This window comes from Chaetodon auriga, chromosome 2 (genome assembly GCF_051107435.1).
Source record: "Chaetodon auriga isolate fChaAug3 chromosome 2, fChaAug3.hap1, whole genome shotgun sequence".
NCBI classification, from domain to species: domain Eukaryota; kingdom Metazoa; phylum Chordata; class Actinopteri; order Chaetodontiformes; family Chaetodontidae; genus Chaetodon; species Chaetodon auriga.
Window position 1 is genome coordinate 7,697,586 of NC_135075.1, and position 19,080 is coordinate 7,716,665.

Consider the following 19,080-nt stretch of genomic DNA (forward strand, 5'->3'; position numbering starts at 1 on the left):
AGGTGAAGCTGAACTAATTGGTCAGGCATGGCTGTTGAATGACACTACTGGTGGCCTCTTTGCATTGACTTTGGTGTGTTTGGGGAGTGTTAAAACTCCCCACATGATAACATTTTGCCCTGGTGATTCAACCTTTCCCAGACCCTTTTCTCTCTCCTCTTACAACAATGGCCAGCTGTGTTCCTCAGAGGAAGGCTGAGGAGACTTCAGCCCACAGAGGCTTGATACCCTACTTAGCCATATGGCCGTTCACATGCTCACCAGCCTCCATCTCTTAGCAGGTAATTAGAAACCACCACAAAGTGCACAGAGTGGGTGGAATGTGAATGCTCAAAATGGATATAAACAAACTTGGAGACATGCTTGTCTTCAGTTAGTGGCCCGCCTTATTGATAATGACAAGGATCAATGGGTGAGAGCAAGGGAGAAAGTTTAAATGAAGAGTTGGAAGGGTCACAGTGGTTTGAGGTTAGCTAATTGTTCTGTGCCACCCGGAGTGTTAGGGGTTTTCATGAGAACATAATCCTCTTCCCTTTTTTTGGTCATGCCACGTCCAGTCATAAGTATTTTAGTTCTATAGAGTAATAGCGGATATCATTGTGTAAAGTTCGTCTGTGTTTGGTTTGAACCTCTCAGCTATTTTAGGCATGTCTTCACATGTTCTTTTTTTTCTTCGTTTTTTTTTTCACTGTGAAATTTCAGCGGAGATGAAATGTTATTAACATATGACCTTTGAATAACAATGCTGTTCTTTGTAGAGATGGGACAATCCCAGGTCTCCCAACACCAGTTTCCTTTTGTTATGGCCTATTAATAAATCTGTTCATAATAGATCGAAGAGTTTCCAAAGTTTCCACAAAACACACCCTGTGTGTTATTCTAACCACTGGTTGGTTTATGCCGCTTCCTTTCTCTCTGTCTCTCCCTCTCTTTGTAACGCTTTGTTGCGCTATTTGTTCCTGCTTATAGTAAGTGTATGCATTTGAGCAAATTTATGATGTCGGCTTGAGAGCCAAATCTGTTACTCATTGGCCAAGTCTTATCACATGTCCTGGAAGTTTCTGGATACTTTGAGCCTGTGGAGCTCATCAGGGAAGTACCGTGGTCTCCAGGGGTAAACATGTCAGTCATGTGGTTATAGGCACAGGAAGTTGAAGCAAACTGATCTCTTTCCATGATGTACGACCTAAAGGTGTTACAGATCATCTAGGTTATAACACCTGTATTGAATTTCACCCACCTTTCAATGCATGAGTGTGTCTATGTGTCGTTGTCATCAACCAGATAACATCTGTATGGGATTTCACCATAGAATGTGTATGTGATCTGCGTGCATGCCTGTTTTCATTGTGTGTGGGCTCCTCTCCACTGAGCTTTCAAGTTATAGGAGTCCTGCTGAGGTTCAGTGGGTGTTAAAAGTCTGCTGAGGACACATGACAGCATGGTGTAAGACAACCCAGAAGTGACCCAAGGTGGTTCACATCAGGGTCACAGCACTCTTTTGTCTTATGGGCTGGTCTGGGGTGTATAATGGACCACTAAAAGGAACAAAGGTTCTCACTTAAGCCCAGTTGCCCTCCAGTCAACTGAGAGCTTTCTCTAAGCAGGAAGTCTAGGTATGCTGAATGGAGAAGAACACCAAGTGGCTTGTGTGTGCCCTCTCATTTAGCTCTGTAATGATATAGTGGTGCAACAGCATTCAATCTAAGGCAGTCACGCTGACACTAGACACTTACAACTCGCCTTTCCTGATTGTTCACTGGTTTTGGATTCCTGTAAAAAGATTCTGCTTCCACAGAATTGGGTATATCAATACCTAAGCGAACCCATCTCTGTCAGGGTTGTTTCAGTGTCTATTCGTGTGCGATTATATAAAAGATGAATGAGCGTCGGCACATTAAAGAGAAGACAAGATAGCTGGCTTTACATGGGTGTGCAACAAGTTTAGTTAAAGGAATGCTCGCTTTCATTGTAGTCTGATGTATTTTAAGGAAACGAAAGCAGAAATGAAAACATTTTATTTTAATTTCTATTTCAGTTTCTGTATTTTTATTTATTTATTTATTTTTTTGTCGGGGGAAGTTTTTGGATTCTTTTACGTAAACCACGCACACAAAAGCAAAAGTATAAAAAGCCAAAGCAAAACAAACTTCCCCTCATGCGTTTGCGACTGTCTGGCTGTGAGTCATATAGGAGAAATCACCAGTGGGTTTATTTAGGAAACGAGGGGGCGTCTTATGGGTTAGATAAAGTTTTTACGTTTTTAATGACTCACACATTGCCTGCATGTTAACTGCGAGAGCACAACCCTCTCATGCTTTTCATCTCCCGCCTCTCTTGAGGATGTAGCCACAGCATTTTTACACACTGGAGCGACTTGTTTTTATCTCTACACTCCTGGTGTGGTAAGCTCATTTTTCAGCTCCTTCCAGATGGTGTTTTAAGTCTGCCTACAATAATGAAGTAGTTTTTTTTTTCTTTCCAAAAAAGTTACGCTTTGAACTTGCGATCCTGTTATGTGCCGGAGTGCTTTGGTCTCCTTAGCAGTGACAATACCCTTATTTTGTTTTTATCTGTGCACTCTTTCTCCACACGTTCCACATTTCACTCTGTCTTCCTCATAAATGCAGAGTTTATGGTATTCTCAGAACTAGATTACAGAGCTACAGATTTATGTGTCTCACTGAAGCAGTGTATCCAAAACCTCTTTTGTTTTATTTTAGATATCATTGAAACGCTTCTTATACAGTTAACCTCCCGCTCTGGTGTTGTGGTGTGGTGGAATATCTCCCGGGTTTTCATGAGGAACCAATGGCACCACATGCAGCATGCTGCTCTCCCTGCCTCAGCTGACTTGCAGCATGTAGAGATTTTATTTTTCAGGGTGCTGACAGGATTTCCACTCTCATCCATTTCTAATAGGATAGTATTGTTTATTCCCATATTGTTGTTTTTCTGTCCCTTTTGTGTTCATGGTCCTATCTTTGAGACTGGATACTGACAAGAAGAGGGTGTGTGTGTGTGTGTGTGTGTGTGTGTGTGTGTGTGTGTGTGTGAAGAGGATCTGGTTTTAAATAAGTTTCACACAGTGTGTTTGCCATAATGTGATCTGCCCTCACAAAAAGAGTTGCAGATACACTTTCAAATTCCAGAGGCGGGTCTCTCTGGAATCCAGTTGGGTTTGGCCTCATCCTGTCTCTTCAAAATGATCCTGGCTGTCCTCTGGCCCAGCCCAGCACTTCTCACAGGCTCGGGCTGAGGGAGCCGCAAACATGCACAACTGGTAGACATCTTGGCTCAGAGAAGGGAGGTGCGTCACTTCAGCTGTTGCAGGACAGCTGCCTCTCTGAAGGTGTCTGACAGGATCTAGGGAGCTACCAACTTTGCCTCAAGCCAAAATTGTTATTTTATGCTTCTGTTTCAAAGTCTTATGACAGATTGTACAAAAGGGAGAAGAAAAATATGACATTGTCCTCGGCGAATCCTCTTTGTCTTTTCAATTTCCTTCCCGTACACAGATCGCAGTGGTCTCTTTGGTTTGTGCTGAGGTGTTTGTGTAGCAGAAGCTTGGCCTGTGTGACCTCATTTCCTCTTCCTGTCCAGCCAATGTTAATAATAACCTCTGTTTTTCAGACCCCACTATTCCCAGGGGGTATATTTAAGAACTTCCAAATCCATATCCCTATCCGCCAAAGTGACTCAGCTGATGGCTTTTCCAACAACAGTTATTCCAGGCAGGAAAGAAAGGAGAGACGGAACATCTGCTGACAGCAGAGTCCCCATAGTATATTTAGCTGGTTATGGAGACGACCTGACCACAGCAATAATCAGAACAGTGACAGAGGTATCTGGCACTGTGTTTATGGGTACGAGACATCAGAGCTGCTGAGACTAATTGACATTTGCTGACCGTTAAGTTGATTTGCTGCCCCAGAGGCCAGTCAGATTACCCTGCTGGTTTCCAAAGGGCCTCTAACTTCATTTTATCTTACATTTTTCTGTCTTCCTACAGGTCTCACATGCTAGCACCAGGCTCTGAATGGTGGGGTTTGAAATTGTTGAAATGGCGATTATCTCTTTCCAAACAGCAAGAGATTCAGAAATGAATTTTACACTCCCAATGATAATTATCATTTCTCTTTTAACCTCTGTGATAAATTGCTGTGTGTAATCCCTACCTGCAGCCAACATTCAACAAACACCTGACAGGCAGGCTACTAGCAGGCAACACACCCTTTCTAAACAACTTTCGTTATGGTTAGAGTAAAGTCCAGGCCTGTTCAGTGTTGCGTAAGAGCCTGACTGAGTCAGGAGGTTGATGATGGCTCTTTCAGGTTCTGCCTCTTCCATATCCTCTGTCTGCCCCCCCCTCCCTTGCACCCCATTGCTGTTGTTGAGGCAGGCGTCTCCGTGGCGATGGCACAGCCATGCATTGTGTGAGGCTCCCCACGCTGCCACAGAGGCCCCTGAATGAGCCCTGAGGAATGCCAGCCTTCCCGCTCATTCCCTTGCTGCACTCTCCCACGACTAATCCCCCCACCCCTTCTCATTTACACACGCTCACACCCTCCTCTCTTGTCTCTCTGGCTCTGTCCTCCTCCACCCCCTTTCCAGCAATCCTCTCCCCACTGTAGGCCAGTTTTTATTTTCTCACAATTGTACTGTCTTTGTCTCTCTTTTGGTTCAGGGTGTGTAATCATACTCTAGTTGCCTGACCTGGGGTTTACTGATATGTCAGTGTTGTTCTAGCTGTGTAATGGGATTAGAGGCTTTGGATAGATATCGAAGACACTGCCTTACTGTCGGGAGTTTGCTACCGGCTCCCATGTGATCGTGATGATCAGCGAACTCCCTGCTGTCATCCAACATAATGTGCCAGTGGGTGAACATGCTAGACTTTTGCTGACCCTGACTGTGACAATGGTAGAGAGACAACAGAGATGACACCTGACAAAATCCCTCACTCCCAACACTGAGCTGGACTTAGCAGGATGCTCCCCTCAGACATATGAATGTGTTCAGTTTCTTTCCCTGAAGAATAGGCTGTTTGATGTTGCTACTGAATTCATCATAAGTATGATTTAGTGTTTGTGCGGACAGGAAGGAAGACATATTTCAGCGTACTGTGTGGTGTTTTTTGGATATGAAGTTGAAGCATATAATGGCCTTCTTGGATTCAAAGAATTTCTTGTGAATGAAGTGAAACATTTTATTAAGATGTAGCCCATGCTTCCACCCAAGGCGCAGTGTGTGAACATTACATTAGGCATTTCCTGTTTGTGTTACATATGGGGAAGCCCTCTCGCCAACCCTCCAGAGGACCTCAGGCAGGAAGTAGTGGTCACTACCGTCTCAGGATCAGTCCTCATTAAGCATGCCTTGTTTGTTGATAATGGAAGAGGGCTTTGATTATTGTGGTTATATGCGTGAGGTCCACTGTGTTATTTCACATTCCAATTATAAGAAAAGCCTTGATGTGTCATGTGTGAGCTGTTCCTGCCGTAGCAAACTGGTGCTAAACAGTCAGCTGCTGAGGTGGGAATGGTTTTGTAGCATTTGTATCACCTCCTCCTGCTTGACAGGACCAGAGTGAGAAAACATACACTGTTTCAAAGAGTACAAACAGTGGCTTCTCATGTTTACAGCTGTCACCTATCATCCCCCTCTCCAGCCCAGAGAGCAATACACACTCACACTTGCTTATAACAACTGAACAGTGGTGGTTTGGGGTGAATCCCATCGATCAGAGCTTGTCTTCACACACATGTGTGTGAGAGTGTGTGTGTGTGTGTGTTATGTGTCATTTAGGCAGTAAACTTTCTTCATTGGTCTCAGTGAGGCGGGTGCTTTGGAGCATTCCCAACAACAGTGATTGTGGCAGGCTGTCCTGGAGCTGTGCCAGGTGGCTGAGACCCAGCTGTTTATAGGCCCTGCGTGGATGGCGAATCTGTGGGACCGTTTGAAGATGAGAGCCTGTTTACATTCAAACCGCTGAGGTGGTGTGACTCACTCTATAGATGGGGGGGTGGCACAGTGTCCTGAAAGAGAGAGAGACTGCCGAGCTGTAGCTAGGAGGCCTAAAGGAAGTTTGCCGTTGGCTTGAAGACCTCAGGGGAATTGTTTCAGCATTGTTCCAGAGATGTGGGGAGGAGAGGGGGGTCACTCCGCCTCTTTCTCTCCGCCCTCTGCGTCCTCTTACTGCCGTTACAGCTTAACTCTCAACTGAGTGCTTTTGGAAAAAGGAAGCCTTTGAACACTTGCTCTGGCTCTACACTGATCTGTGTTTATGTTTGGATTTACGAGGACAGAAGGTGATCAGCTTTGATTGAATTATTTAACCGACTGAATGTTAAGTAGAGAGAGGGCGGCAAGGTAAGTCTCCTTCGCCTGTCTTCAAGCTTAATTACCTGTTTGGCCTCTGATAAAGTGAGAAGTCTATTGAGCTTGTATATTCTGTACTGCGTCACGTGTCTTACTCAGGCCAGCCGCTGACTTTGTGCGTGTGTGTATGTGTAATAATTCCCATTTCAGACACACTCACTGGTTTAAGAGGGCAAGTTTTTGATCAGTTGAGGAATGAGAAGTCCTGCTTGAAGGAGAAGATTATGAGGTGACAGCAGAGTGGAGGGCAGCAGACCAGGACAGCGTTACCAGATTGATGGCAGATTGTTTTATGTTGCTGGGATTAGCAGTGGGCCGTTGGGTTTGAAGTTAGCATAGCCGCTCAACCAAAAGGGGAAGAATTAACCTTTGGACCCAAGTGAAGATCTTCTCAGCTGTGAGCTGCTGCAATCCTGACTTCTTTCAGATCAACCTCCTTTCATGTGGCCTGCTGGTTTACTGTCCACATGTTCTGTGATGTGACTTTCATGCCATGTGATAGTCATATGTAGTTGAGAACAACATTAGTTACTTCACAAACCTACAACTACCACCAATTATCATATATAATAATACAGAATATTATATATTAATAATATATAATATTCTGTATTATTATATATTACCCTGTGTGAATTCTCCAGACCTCTGAGTCCCACATGAAACTGGATGGGTTTCAGTGAAATGTGTTATGTTAAAGCACTCTTTTATTTTTAGGCACAACACACATACACACACACACACACACACACACACACACACACACACACACACACACACACACACACACAGCACAGGAGTCGTTGTCTCATGGGTTTGACGAGGCTATTTTGACTGTCAGACTAAAAATGTAGTGAAGACTTTGGAGGTCAGCAAAATGTTTGGAGAAGAATGTGTGGATTGCTGCTGATTTTCCCAACCCTTTGGATTTCTTTGAGAATAGGTGCAATGTAGTGAATGGCTTCATGCCTGTGTATGATTGTATATGGTGATGGTGCATTTATAGTACTGTCAGTTGACTTTTGGTTGTTTGTTTAGACTTTATGTATACTTGGTTGCTTTGATACTAAATCTCATTCTACTTGTGTTTTCTCTCTGTCAGAGATGCTTCTCAAAGATGGCAGCCTACCCCTGGTTCTAAGGCAGCCATGTTGGTGAAGGTGAACAGCATGAGTCGCAGCCAGCCCAGCCAAGCCTTGCCGCCGCAGCAACAACAGCAGCATCACCTCCAGCACAGTGCACACAGCAAAGCCAACACCTTCACCCTGCACCCCTCTAGCAACAAGGCCCAAGGAGGACACATAAGCTCTTCCCAGGGGTATAAAACTGCCCCTTCTGGCAAAATGTCAGCCGACACACGTCAGGCCCATCACCTTAGAAAAGCCAGCAATGGCAGTTTCTGTTTGGTGACATCAGACAGTAGCCATCCCAGTCCACTCCTGCACAGGTCACAGACCAGCACACCACGCCCCGTCTCTCCCCATTATGGTTGTACTGCCCCAATCTATGACGAGCCAGTTTCAGACTGTCCCATTTATGATGAACCCCCAATAGACATGGAGGTCGAGGGGGCACACCTGTACAATGGACAACCTCTGTCTCGCCTGACACCTACCCATAGCCTTCAAAAGCCCAGACAGCTTCAGCACCCTGGATCATCTCATTCAGGATCCAGACACAGGAGGAATCCCTCTGCCTCTGACTACAGCCCAGCTGGTCTGGAGTGCATCAAACACATGGTCAACGTGGACCCTAAACAGGGGCTCCTATCTGGCTCTCCTGTACCCACACGTACCCCTTCCCCTACCTCCAGGCAGGATCCTGTCATGGCCCAGCCTCAGCCACATCTGCAGTCCCAGGCCCACTCTTTGCCCCAGGTTCGGGGTCAGTTGAGGGACAGAGAACCAGGGACCCCAGGCCCAAGTACACTGGACAAGAAGCAAACCTGGCGGGTCCTTGAGGCCACTGTCCAGCGTGCCATGGAGGCAAGACACAGCAGGCAGAGCAGCCAGGCCTCACAGGACTTCCCCTCATCAACTCCCCAGGCCATAGCAAACTATCAAGACTCTGGTTACTCCACTGGCCCCTCGCCAAGCTTGAGAAGAAAGAGCAGGAGAAGAGTGGGAGCTGGTGGCGGTGCAGGAGGCAGGCCAGGCTCAGTAGGCAGCAGCGGGGAGCTGTGCGCCCTCAATGAGAGGCTGATGGCTGAGATGAGGGAGGTGGTGAGTCGTTCGAATACCATGAGGGAGGTGAGAGCAGGGCTGGACCCGGAAATGGGGGAGAGGGTGGTTGTACCTCGGACGCGCTCCCCTGCAGACTCACTCAGGTGGTATGGAGTAGGGGGAGGCGGGTCAGCAGGCAGGTGCGCATCACGAGAGGACCTCACCCCCCGGTCACTGAGTAGGGCAGGTAACCATAGCAACCCTGCACTGACCCCTTTGGAGATACCAGGGAGGCAGAAAAGGACCTATGAAAAGGTGGACACCTTGGAGATGAGTGTGAACAGCCAGGCTAGCCTGTCCTCACCAGAGACCCCAGGACCGCCCTCCCAGGTAACCCCCTTTTACTATGTTTGTGTTTCTGTGTGTGTGTATGTGTGAGGCAGATAGCGAGAAGTTAAATTGTTGTTAATAACAAACAGAGACTGTAAGAGAATACATCTGAACTAATCCAATATTACAATACTTTCCTGTGTGATTAAGAGCTCAGCTCAGTCTGTGTTACTGTGCGTCTGTTTACCTCAGCAGCGTTGTTTGGTCTGGAAATGCTCTGAGTACTGATGGCTCTCCAGATTCACTATCAGATTAGAGAAGAATTCAGTCTCACCGTGTCAAATGAGGCTGAGTCATGCGTGAATAAAAACATCTGCGTGTTATGGGAATTTTTAGCTGCTCCTGTATAGCTGCTGTATTGTTTAGTGTGTGGAGTCCTCAGAGAGCTGTAAGTGGAAGAATGGACAGATTGTTAGACTGAGCAGAAATATTCCTCTTGACTAGTGAGGCCGTTCAGATTTTTCAAAACCCTAGACAACACAACAGATTTGGTTATATTTTGACTTTGCAGAGCTCTAAAATACAAAGAGACTTATGTGGAGAAACTGAGATGATGTTTTCTCTTGACGTCAAGGGTCCTTACAAAACTTGCACATGATCGAAGATAAAAGAACTATCTGACTTCTCAAAACAGTTATATAAGTAGCAGCATGTGCAGCCAGTTCCAAGATTGGCTACTTCTAATCTCCAAATCCCCTCTTGCATCAGAATCACACCCCATACCTCCATACATTATAGTGTTTTCAGAAGCGGTCCCACAGCTCCTCTGCAACTAATAATGAATGTTTGATTCAACCGGGGAGCTCTGAGATGAAAACAGTAAGGCTAATCTGTCTCTTTGAAAAAATAGGGAGCATTTTGTGAGTAATGCCTCTTACATTCCAATCTTTAGTGCCGAAATGTCCCCAGGACATTAAACAGTGGGCAGGCTGGGCACCACTGACTATAATGGCCTCAGTCCCAGCATTACCTGTCATCATCTTACCACCGTCCATCTGCCCTGCACTGCAGGTACTGTATACTCATATGCCAGCTCTGTGCTTGGGCATCTGAGCCCCTGCCAGACCAGAGAGATTCAGGACATGGCTTCCCTTGGTCAGGAAGGAGGGCCGCTGTGGCCCATATGGTCATTTCTTGGCAGGGAGATAAGGAGGAGGAAGGGGTGGCAGGCTGGTACCAAGGCTTATTGGTACCACTGTAGCTTTAGCATGTTAGACAACAGCCAAGGACCACTGAGCGGGCCCCTAAGTCTGTCCTGGAATGTTCTTCAGACCTGCTGTTATATTACTCACACACATTCCCAGATTATGGCTTGCTATGTATGAGCAGCTCTTCATTTCCATATTTGAACATTTTGTTCTTGCAGAAAGACCTTTGAACCAACTCGTTCAAACGATGCACTGTAACTCTGACCATTTCCACGAGGACCATGAATAATTCATGTTTTCATAAGTCTACAGCATTTTCCAATAGTAGGACTAAATTATCCCGTGCATGTCCATCTGTAAGCTATCTGTAAAACAGTGTAATTTACTGAACGGAGATGTTGTACAGCATGTGTTCTGTTCCCCAGTTAAACACGTGCTCTGTTGCATTTGATCTTCTGAGTTGACCTCTGTCATCCATTTTGAAAAAACATCAACTCTGTACGACTGTCTAAACTCTGTGCCAATTCTCCATTTGATTGAGAAACCAAAATCTAAAGTCCAGCTTGTCTGGCAGTCGTCGACTCCATATTACATCAGGGTCTCGTTGAAAAGACATGTCAATCCGTTTTCTGTTCCATTAGTAAATTTGAGCTTTGATTCTGGCTCAGATTTCATGTTGTTCCTGGCTGGTTGCAGAGCATGTCGGGGTTATTGGCTTTTTCTACTGAGGGACGTGAGGTGCTCCTTAAAGTCATAAACTCCGCTGCAGGGATCACAGAGAAGTCTTGTGTAGTGCATAGCTTCAGTATTGTAGGGTAGGTGAGCATGTGTGGGAAGGGGCAGGGTGAAGGAATGTTGTGCCACTATCTGGTCACCTGCTCCTGAGGCCAGGGTTCATGAGGATTTGGGGAGATTTCTTTCCCGGTACAATTCTTTTCTGGCTTTAGGAAATTATGTGCCGATCATGCAGCAGTTCCCCCTTAAGCCTCAGCACTGCAGAGCAGAGCACTGTAGGCAGAAGGCAGCCCAGCTGCTACTGTGACACAGAGAAGACTCTGCAGCTGCACACACACAGTTTGTACCTCTGCTGCACCCCCCCCCCCCCCCCCCCCCAATCTCTTCTTCTACCCTCCCTCCTCCTCCTTTGTATTATTATTCTTCTCTGTCTCATGTCCACCTCTTGTCTCCCTGCAGGTGGGCACCCTAGAGCTGCAAGCTCAGTTGGAGAGCAGGAAGAAAGGCATGGTGGATGGGCGGACAGCTTCCCTGGGTCCCCACCGCCCTGCCAACCATGACAACCGAGAGGGAGGTGATGGGGCAGGAGAAAGAGCACGAGGATCCTCCTACCAGCTCTCCTATGCCACCCTGCGGCAGCCCCCACCTCCCGCCATGGGCATGGAGGACTGGGCCAGCAAGCACCTCAACATGCACACGCAAGGCCTGTTCCGTCGCCGTGTCTCCATTGCTAACATGCTGTCGTGGAACCGCGGATCGATCAAAAAGCCCATGCTAGTCACCAGCAACCGCGCTGTTAGGAAAGAGGCCTGCGAGATGTTCAAACTCGTGCAGGCCTACATGGGAGACCGGCCTTCACGTCTGGACCGCCGCCATTGTGCCCTGCTCATCGTCACCAAGTGCTGGGACATGCCCGGGCTGCGGGATGAGCTGTACGTGCAGCTGGTGAGGCAGACCACAGGCAATGCCAGCCCCAGAAGCTTGGCGGCAGGCTGGGAGCTGATGGCTGTCAGCTTGGCATTCTTTGCCCCCTCGCCCAAGTTCCGCTGCTACCTGGAGGGCTACATCCAGAGACACACGGAGCCCACCAGCGACAAGAAATGTGAGTCTCAGACTGAGCAACAGGGTGGGTCACCTTTCTTTCTTTTGTACCTCCCTGTGTTGTGTTATCGTCAGCATTTTTTATGTAGGCGTCAGAGATCTATATAATTAAATTAGCATTTTCTTCTTTCCCTTTCTGTTTTCCTGTGGAATTTTGATTTAATTTAGTCAGTATGATCAGGATGGAAAGCACAGTATTGTTTTCGAGGAGCCCAGTAACCTGATTGTCGGCATTGTGTTTATCCAACTGATCGTCAGGAAATTTGACTTTTGCTATCTTTTTGTTTCATAGTGACTCATTTCATATTAGAACAGCAGGAACTAAAGATGAAGAAAAATTCAAAGTCCAGAAAGAAGCGGAAACAGAATACAGAGGAGGAAGAAGGTAAATCTTTTGTTCAATTACTTGCTCTTCAGACCAAAATATCACTGTAAGAACACTGGATCCTCAGTATTTCCCATTTGCACAAGCTTATCTGTTTGACAGAGCACAAAGTACGGTAGTTAAGGGAGGGAGTCCCAGAGATGTTTTTTCTACTTTAATCCGAGCAGTGCGAGGCATTACAAATCTAACATATTGCTCCCAGTAGAGTGACCACTGTGACTGGGATGGAAAACTTAGTGCTGTGCAGTTTGTCAGATGAGTACATGCTGATGTACTTGCAGACACAATGAATGGGTTTCACAGAAAGTTGAGTCGGAAAAAATCTGTAGGACGAGAATTTCAGAAAGTTCTGTCCGCACACAATGGACCACACTGTGAATCATATTAGCGGTCTCACTTGCCAGTTGCATGTCAGACACCCGTTAAAGGGGATACCTACTCATCGGCACGTGCCCTCATTAGAGCTACCCACAGATGATGATGTCGCCAGAGAGGAACCCAATCATTTCACTGCAGACACCACAGCAGTGGCCTCACACATTGTACTGCGGTGACTCAGACTCGGCTTTGTGCTGGGAAAGCTCCAACTGACGAAGAGGTCAAGGAGAAAGCCTGCTGAACATTTTTGAGTCTGACTCTCAAGCTCTTTTAGAGAGAGGAATCCAAGAAGAGATGTACAAAAACAGCATAATGAGAGCTGCTGTTTGCTTGATGGATGGAGGAGCTGGAACATGTACGTTGTGTCTGAGCAGAGCAACGAGCAGCTGTGAGCAGCAGGAGTAGGAGTCTCGTGTGGGAACTAGAGGCCTCTTGTCAGGCCAGTGTCTGGGCTTGGAAATGGGTCTGGGGCCTGGGGGGTGCATTAGATTCAGCCAGCACTTGGATTTTCGTAGATTTGCCCCATAAACAATAACCAAGATGAGGCTGAAGTTGTCTCCTCACCATCCTTTAATGGCCCTGTGTTTTCTTGTTGAATTTTGCTGCTGCCCATGTGGAGACAGATGTCACGCCCTTCTCAGCCTGGTACAGCACACTCAGGCTCCTAATGAGCTCGTATTTCTCCTGGGCTTCGGTTGCCTGGTTGTTGTTGTTTTCACAGCATCAAACCTGATGTAAATATAGACCACCAGTAGCATTTAAACCCTTTCTCACTGCAGCACAGGGGCTCTGCACTCTTGCTTTTCTCTGAGCAAATGTACAGCCTCTGTGTTGTAAGCCTTGGGAAAAAATAGTCCGTCTTTGCCAAGATCAAGGGCAAATTATTGGTATGATCTCTCTAATTAGATGTAATTATAGTCGAACTCGGTCAGATTAGCATCAGTTGTGAGCGTGCTTGGGAGTCACCTGTTTGCCATAAATCAGGGGGCTTTGACTGCAGGGAACATGCTGGAAAGTGTTTGTTACTTTTTAAAATCCCATCAGCGGGTTTGTCCATCTGGCCCTAGTTCGGGTAGCTGATACAGTGGAGATTCTGGGAACCAGAATAGACCCCATGGGAGCTCTGTGTTTGCTGTAAACCCGAGTTACCACAGCAATGACAGAGGGCGAGGATTTATGCTCACGAGTACACACGATGACCCAACAATCAAGGGTTTCTGTTGGCTTTTTGTTTGAGAAATAAAACTTTTTAGACACAGATCAGGTTCTTCTATAGCTTCTGTACAAGCTACCTCAGAAAACAACGTTGCTCTTGTGCAGATCACTTCCAAAATAGATCTGGGCCTACACTACCTACTTATGACAGGTAGCAGACAGGGAGCTTCTGTGTTTCTCATTTTCTTCGGAGCCCTTTATGTCTGTGTACACTGATGAATCACCTGAATGTTGGATGCGTAGGCCGGATCCTGTCTCCAAAGCTTTTGTTCAACAGCAGTAAATCTTCCCTCAGCCTGACAGTTTAGCCAGGCCTGCTCTAATCCCCATATGCCAGAATCACACCGTCAACATGTCTCTCCAATTACCACTGCCTGCCTCTCATCCACAGGTTGACATCTGTGGGAAAAAAACACTGTTTGTCCTGTTTGTGGGAAAGAATTTAAGTCATTTATTATTTTGTGTGTTCGCTAATGCCTAGTGCTTAAGGGTTTTACTTTTAAGGGTCTTTGAGGTCATAACAAAAGTCTACATATTGTCTCTTGTGGAGTTTGGTTTCATTGCTTCTCAGTCCTGAACTTGCCTCTTCTGTCAACACCCAGGTCTGCCTATTAGCACATATGCCAAGTTCTGCCATCGGAAGCTGCAGAAGGTGGCGATCACTGGAGGCAAAAAGGTAAGCTAGCAGAAGAGAGAAAAGAAGAGTTGAGCTTTACAAGTCCAATTCCTACAAAGCTGGGATTCTGTGTAAAAAAAAAAAAAAAAACAGAATGCCATCATTTTTTCCTAATCCTTTTTGACAAACACTCAACTGAAAACAGCACAAAGACGATGTATTTAATGTTTGATCTCATCAGCTTCATTGGTTTTTGTAAATATATACTTAATCTGAATTTGATGCATCAAACAAGTTGGGACAAGAGCGACTAAAGGCTGGGAAAGTTGTGGAATGCTCCAAAAACACCTGTTGGGATCATTCCACAGGTAAACAGGTTCAGTGGTAACAGGTGATAGTGATGATTGGGTATGAAAGGGGCATCCTGGAAAGGCTCAGTCGTTTACAAGCGAGGATGGAGAGAGGTTCACCACTTTGTGAACACATGATTGTATAAAGGATGTTGCTACATGGGTTCAGGAACACTTTGTCAAACTGTTTTCAGTAAACACAGTTGCATCGTGGTTTTATTTATGTTTTACACAGTGTCCCAGCTTTTTTGGAATCAGGGTTGCAGATTTTGCCTTTACACGCTATCAAAAGTATGTCACTTTCACATGATAAAAATAGGACGAATCAGTTGTGATCCGGATCTGAGTCATCCAAGATACCGTCACAGCGAGAGACATAATTACAGACACACCGAGACAGTCACAGGTAGAGACATAAACACTGATCTAGTCATCGTAGTGCAGCTGCAGACACAGCCGTGATTAGCAGTCCCTGACATAACCAGGTAGTAAATCTTCTTTCCCCTCCTGTCGCCCCCCCAGGGTCTACGGAAGCCCACCTTGGAGGAGATTGACCACAGTAGGCGGGCCATCGTCACACCCTCCCTGTTCGGCAGCTCACTGGAGGAGGTGATGGAGAGGCAGAACGAGCTCTTCCCAGACAGGAAACTGCCCTGGGTGCAGGTTCAGCTTTCCCAGTATGTTCTGGCTCTGGGCGGGGCTCAGACCGAGGGCATCTTCAGGTAAGACAGACTAAACTCAGCCAATTGCATGCCTCGACTTGAGCGATGTGAGAGAGGTTGACTCTAGGAAATTAGAAGGGGGTCTTATGTACTGTATGTGTGTATGTGCTTTATTGTATGTATCGTGTGTATAAACAAATGTGTGTGGTCTCCTGTATCCCTGTATTTCAAAGTAGGCTGTCCCTGTGTACCGTACACACAACAGACAGCAGAACAAACACAGCCCTGCTTTGCTCCCAAGACCAGCACTGTTTAATTTGATACTTGGAAATATGTGTTTACATTACTGCTTAAGCTCACAAGCACGTGGGAGCTTCACAGCTGTGTGTTTGTGTAGGGTTTCCTCCAGCATATTTAATTCTGTAACATCTTGACTTGCTTAGAGAAGTGTTCCCTTTCGTCAAGCGTACTATGTATGGATCTCCCTCTGAAACTCCACTCCTACGCGGGGACTTTCCTGAGCAGTGCACTGTTTGGTTATAATATGTTTATTCTGTTTTTGTTTTGTTCCAACGAAGTACTGCAAACAAAGAACACAGCACTTTCAGCCACCAGGCCACATTTGAAGCCAATTGGGTGTGCATGAGTAATGGATTTGCCACAGGGCATGGAGGGCCTGTAATGATAGAGGTAGGGGTCCCTCTTGTGGCCTTTGAGTGTAACCAACATGCTGTGTTTTATTTTTAGAGTGCCTGGAGATATCGATGAAGTGAACGCGCTGAAGCTCCAAGTCGACCAGTGGAGGATCCCAGAAAATCTCTCCGACCCCAACGTTCCAGGTGAGGAGGGATGGATTATGCACACAGCATTTGGTTTGTTGTTATGTGTCAGCATGTGCATGCTGGGTGTGAATATGAATACCAAGGCTCTGTTTGTCTCCGTCAGCCTCTCTGATGAAGCTGTGGTATCGGGAACTTGAGGAACCTCTCATCCCGATGGACTTCTACAAGCAGTGTGTTAGTAACTGTGACGACCCAGTGGCAGCCATCGCTGTGGTCCAATCTCTGCCTGAGCTCAACAGGCTGGTGCTCTTTTACTTCATCAACTTCCTGCAGGTAACTGACATGTTGACAAAGACTTATAATCCCCTCAGACACAGCCCACACCCTGATTTACCACAACCGGGGTCCGTATTCCACTGACACCATCATGACGACATCTGTAGGGGTTTTTTGTGTCCTTTTTTTTACATTTCCAACTTAATTTTAATGCACAGGCCCCTTGTTACCTTTTGTCACACACACACACACACACACACACGCACCTATTTTTAATATAATATTTAGCTAAAAAAATAAAATAGCAAAAGTCATGATGTAAAGACTTAATTATCTTACATCCTGATTATCTCTAGGTATTTGCTCAGCCATCGAACGTGGCTATAACCAAGATGGATGTGAACAACCTGGCCATGGTAATGGCCCCCAACTGCCTTCGATGCCAATCCGACGATCCGCGGATCATCTTCGAGAACACACGCAAGGAGATGTCCTTCCTGAGAATGCTCATCGTTCACCTGGACACCAGTTTCATCGAAGGGGTGGTGTAGACACTGTGAACCACAGATGCCGCATGGGGTGCTCAATCAGCCCTTGGGCATCTCTAGTTACACATTTACAATCATGCATAAACACTGTTTCTATTCAGACCACACTGGAAACTCTTGGTGAGATATTACACCTCTTACAACACAAGGAGTGTGAAGACAGCTCGGACTTTGGACCCTTGCTCACTTACTTTCTCAAGGCATTTACACACTGGGGACATGTCAAATAAACAACATGAAAATACACAATATTCACATGCAAATAGGTTTGCCATCAAAACTATTCTTACCAGCAGTGAAGTGAATTTGGGGCAATTGCAACATTTGTTCTATCAAAGGTTTGAATAAATGCACTTCGCACACTGACTGACACGCTCACTGCCTGATACTGAGGTCAAACTGTCTATTTGGCCACATCCTGCAGTTGATAAGGAATTCCTCCAGATGGCAGCATCTACTCTTCCCTGCCTCAGTGCTCTCCTGGCGAGCTCTCTGATTGATCAAAGGTGCTCAGAATACAATATAACACATTAGCTCGCGTTAACCAAACCTGCTATGACACTGTCGCCTTGCCACCACCACCACTACATTCAAAAGTAAAGTAGTAAGAGTGAAGAGGGACACAAGCAACAGGTCCACCATCGTCAACAAAATGCCCCCAGCGTGGAAAGGCCTTTACGGAGAGACGACACATCACCTTAGGTTTTTTGATACTAAAATCAACAGTGACGGCTTTAAGGTGGTTCACTTTAATGACTAACGGCTACATGTGAAAACAGATTTACTCTTGAATTTCTTACTGATTTTGTTGGACAACCGGGCTGTGTAAAGTGAGAGTCTTACGGTATTTACTTCAGAAGTATTCACTTGCACAACAAAAGCAAAGACAGCAGTGTTGAAGCTCTGCTGTTTGTTTCTCTGGTTTCACTCAAGTGTGTTTGTGTGTGTTTGATTGTCAGAGTGCGAACGAAAGACATAGCCTTCTTTTATAATGTACAGAAAAAATGAAAGTATGAAAAGTAAAATAACTCTTATAATGGTGTCTTATTAATAAGCTTGCCTGTGCTGTTTTGAGTAGTTGTACTGATAGCTGATCTCCTCATATTTCATTTTACGAGACACAAGAAGCGGCGCCACCACAACTATTTTGACTATTTTAGAGTACAGAGCCACCGTTTCAAAGCACATACTGGAAGGGTGTGCAGGAGGCTCTTTTTAACGGATGGTGGTGATTTTCTAAGAAAATAAACATGGAAGTGCTTCGATTTTATGACTCTAAACACTCATGTGAAGCCAGACAGGAGTGTTGGTGACTGCAGTTGTCATAGTGAGGTGGGAGGTTGGTTATTCAACTGGTAATGCTCTTTCTCGATGTCTCTCACTTGGAATTGTGTTCTCTTTTGTTTGTGGTCTGTATGTTTTTTGGCTCAGGTCTTATGGCAAAACGGGTGTTAGATGTTGGAACTATACATGGCCTCCCTCACAGACTGAAAATATGATTCATCTACCACAATCCCCTGTACTGAGAATGGAGTATTGTTTGACAGTCAAGCACTATGAGAATGTAGATGAAGCTTTTTGTGTCCCCTCTCAGGCTTTGCCGATGTAAATAGATTCTGTGTGTAAATAGTATTAACCCTCCTTAAGTGTATTCTAATGATCCAGGTTAAGGGTGACGTTAAATGTTGCTGGAAAGAGCAATAAAAAGTGTTTTTGTAATTAACTGGTCATTTCTCTGCTGTAACCGCCTGCCTTTTGAACATAGGACTGATTCAAACCACTTTCCATGTGTGTATATGTGTGTTTGCTGTCCATAAATAAAAGTTTGTTCAATTGTAGATTGGGTGCCTCCTCGTTGTTTTCGGGGTCATGTGATTTGCAGAGAAGAAACAGGAAATGATGGGAGGGAGAAAACAGCAGGATGTTGCAACCGCTAAATGTCACTGGCGAG

The 19,080-nt window shown here is 45.8% G+C and overlaps 1 protein-coding gene across 3 annotated transcripts in view; it reads left to right on the forward strand.

Annotated features, from left to right (window-relative positions):
- Positions 1 to 18,967, forward strand: part of arhgap46a (Rho GTPase activating protein 46a) — a 31,985-nt gene extending 13,018 nt beyond the window's left edge. Inside the window, exons 1-9 of one of the 3 annotated variants that reach the window (XM_076751977.1) lie at positions 6,225 to 6,372; positions 7,484 to 8,933; positions 11,276 to 11,942; positions 12,210 to 12,302; positions 14,498 to 14,571; positions 15,384 to 15,583; positions 16,271 to 16,362; positions 16,469 to 16,638; positions 16,938 to 18,967. In XM_076751977.1, the coding sequence (XP_076608092.1) occupies positions 6,347 to 6,372; positions 7,484 to 8,933; positions 11,276 to 11,942; positions 12,210 to 12,302; positions 14,498 to 14,571; positions 15,384 to 15,583; positions 16,271 to 16,362; positions 16,469 to 16,638; positions 16,938 to 17,132 (2,967 nt within the window). In that variant the 5' untranslated portion in view covers positions 6,225 to 6,346 and the 3' untranslated portion in view covers positions 17,133 to 18,967. Of the gene's footprint in view, positions 1 to 6,224; positions 6,373 to 7,483; positions 8,934 to 11,275; positions 11,943 to 12,209; positions 12,303 to 14,497; positions 14,572 to 15,383; positions 15,584 to 16,270; positions 16,363 to 16,468; positions 16,639 to 16,937 lie in introns of those variants that run through there. The other 2 variants (XM_076751959.1, XM_076751967.1) reach the window with 2 other exon arrangements.
- Positions 18,968 to 19,080: the final 113 nt, after the last annotated feature.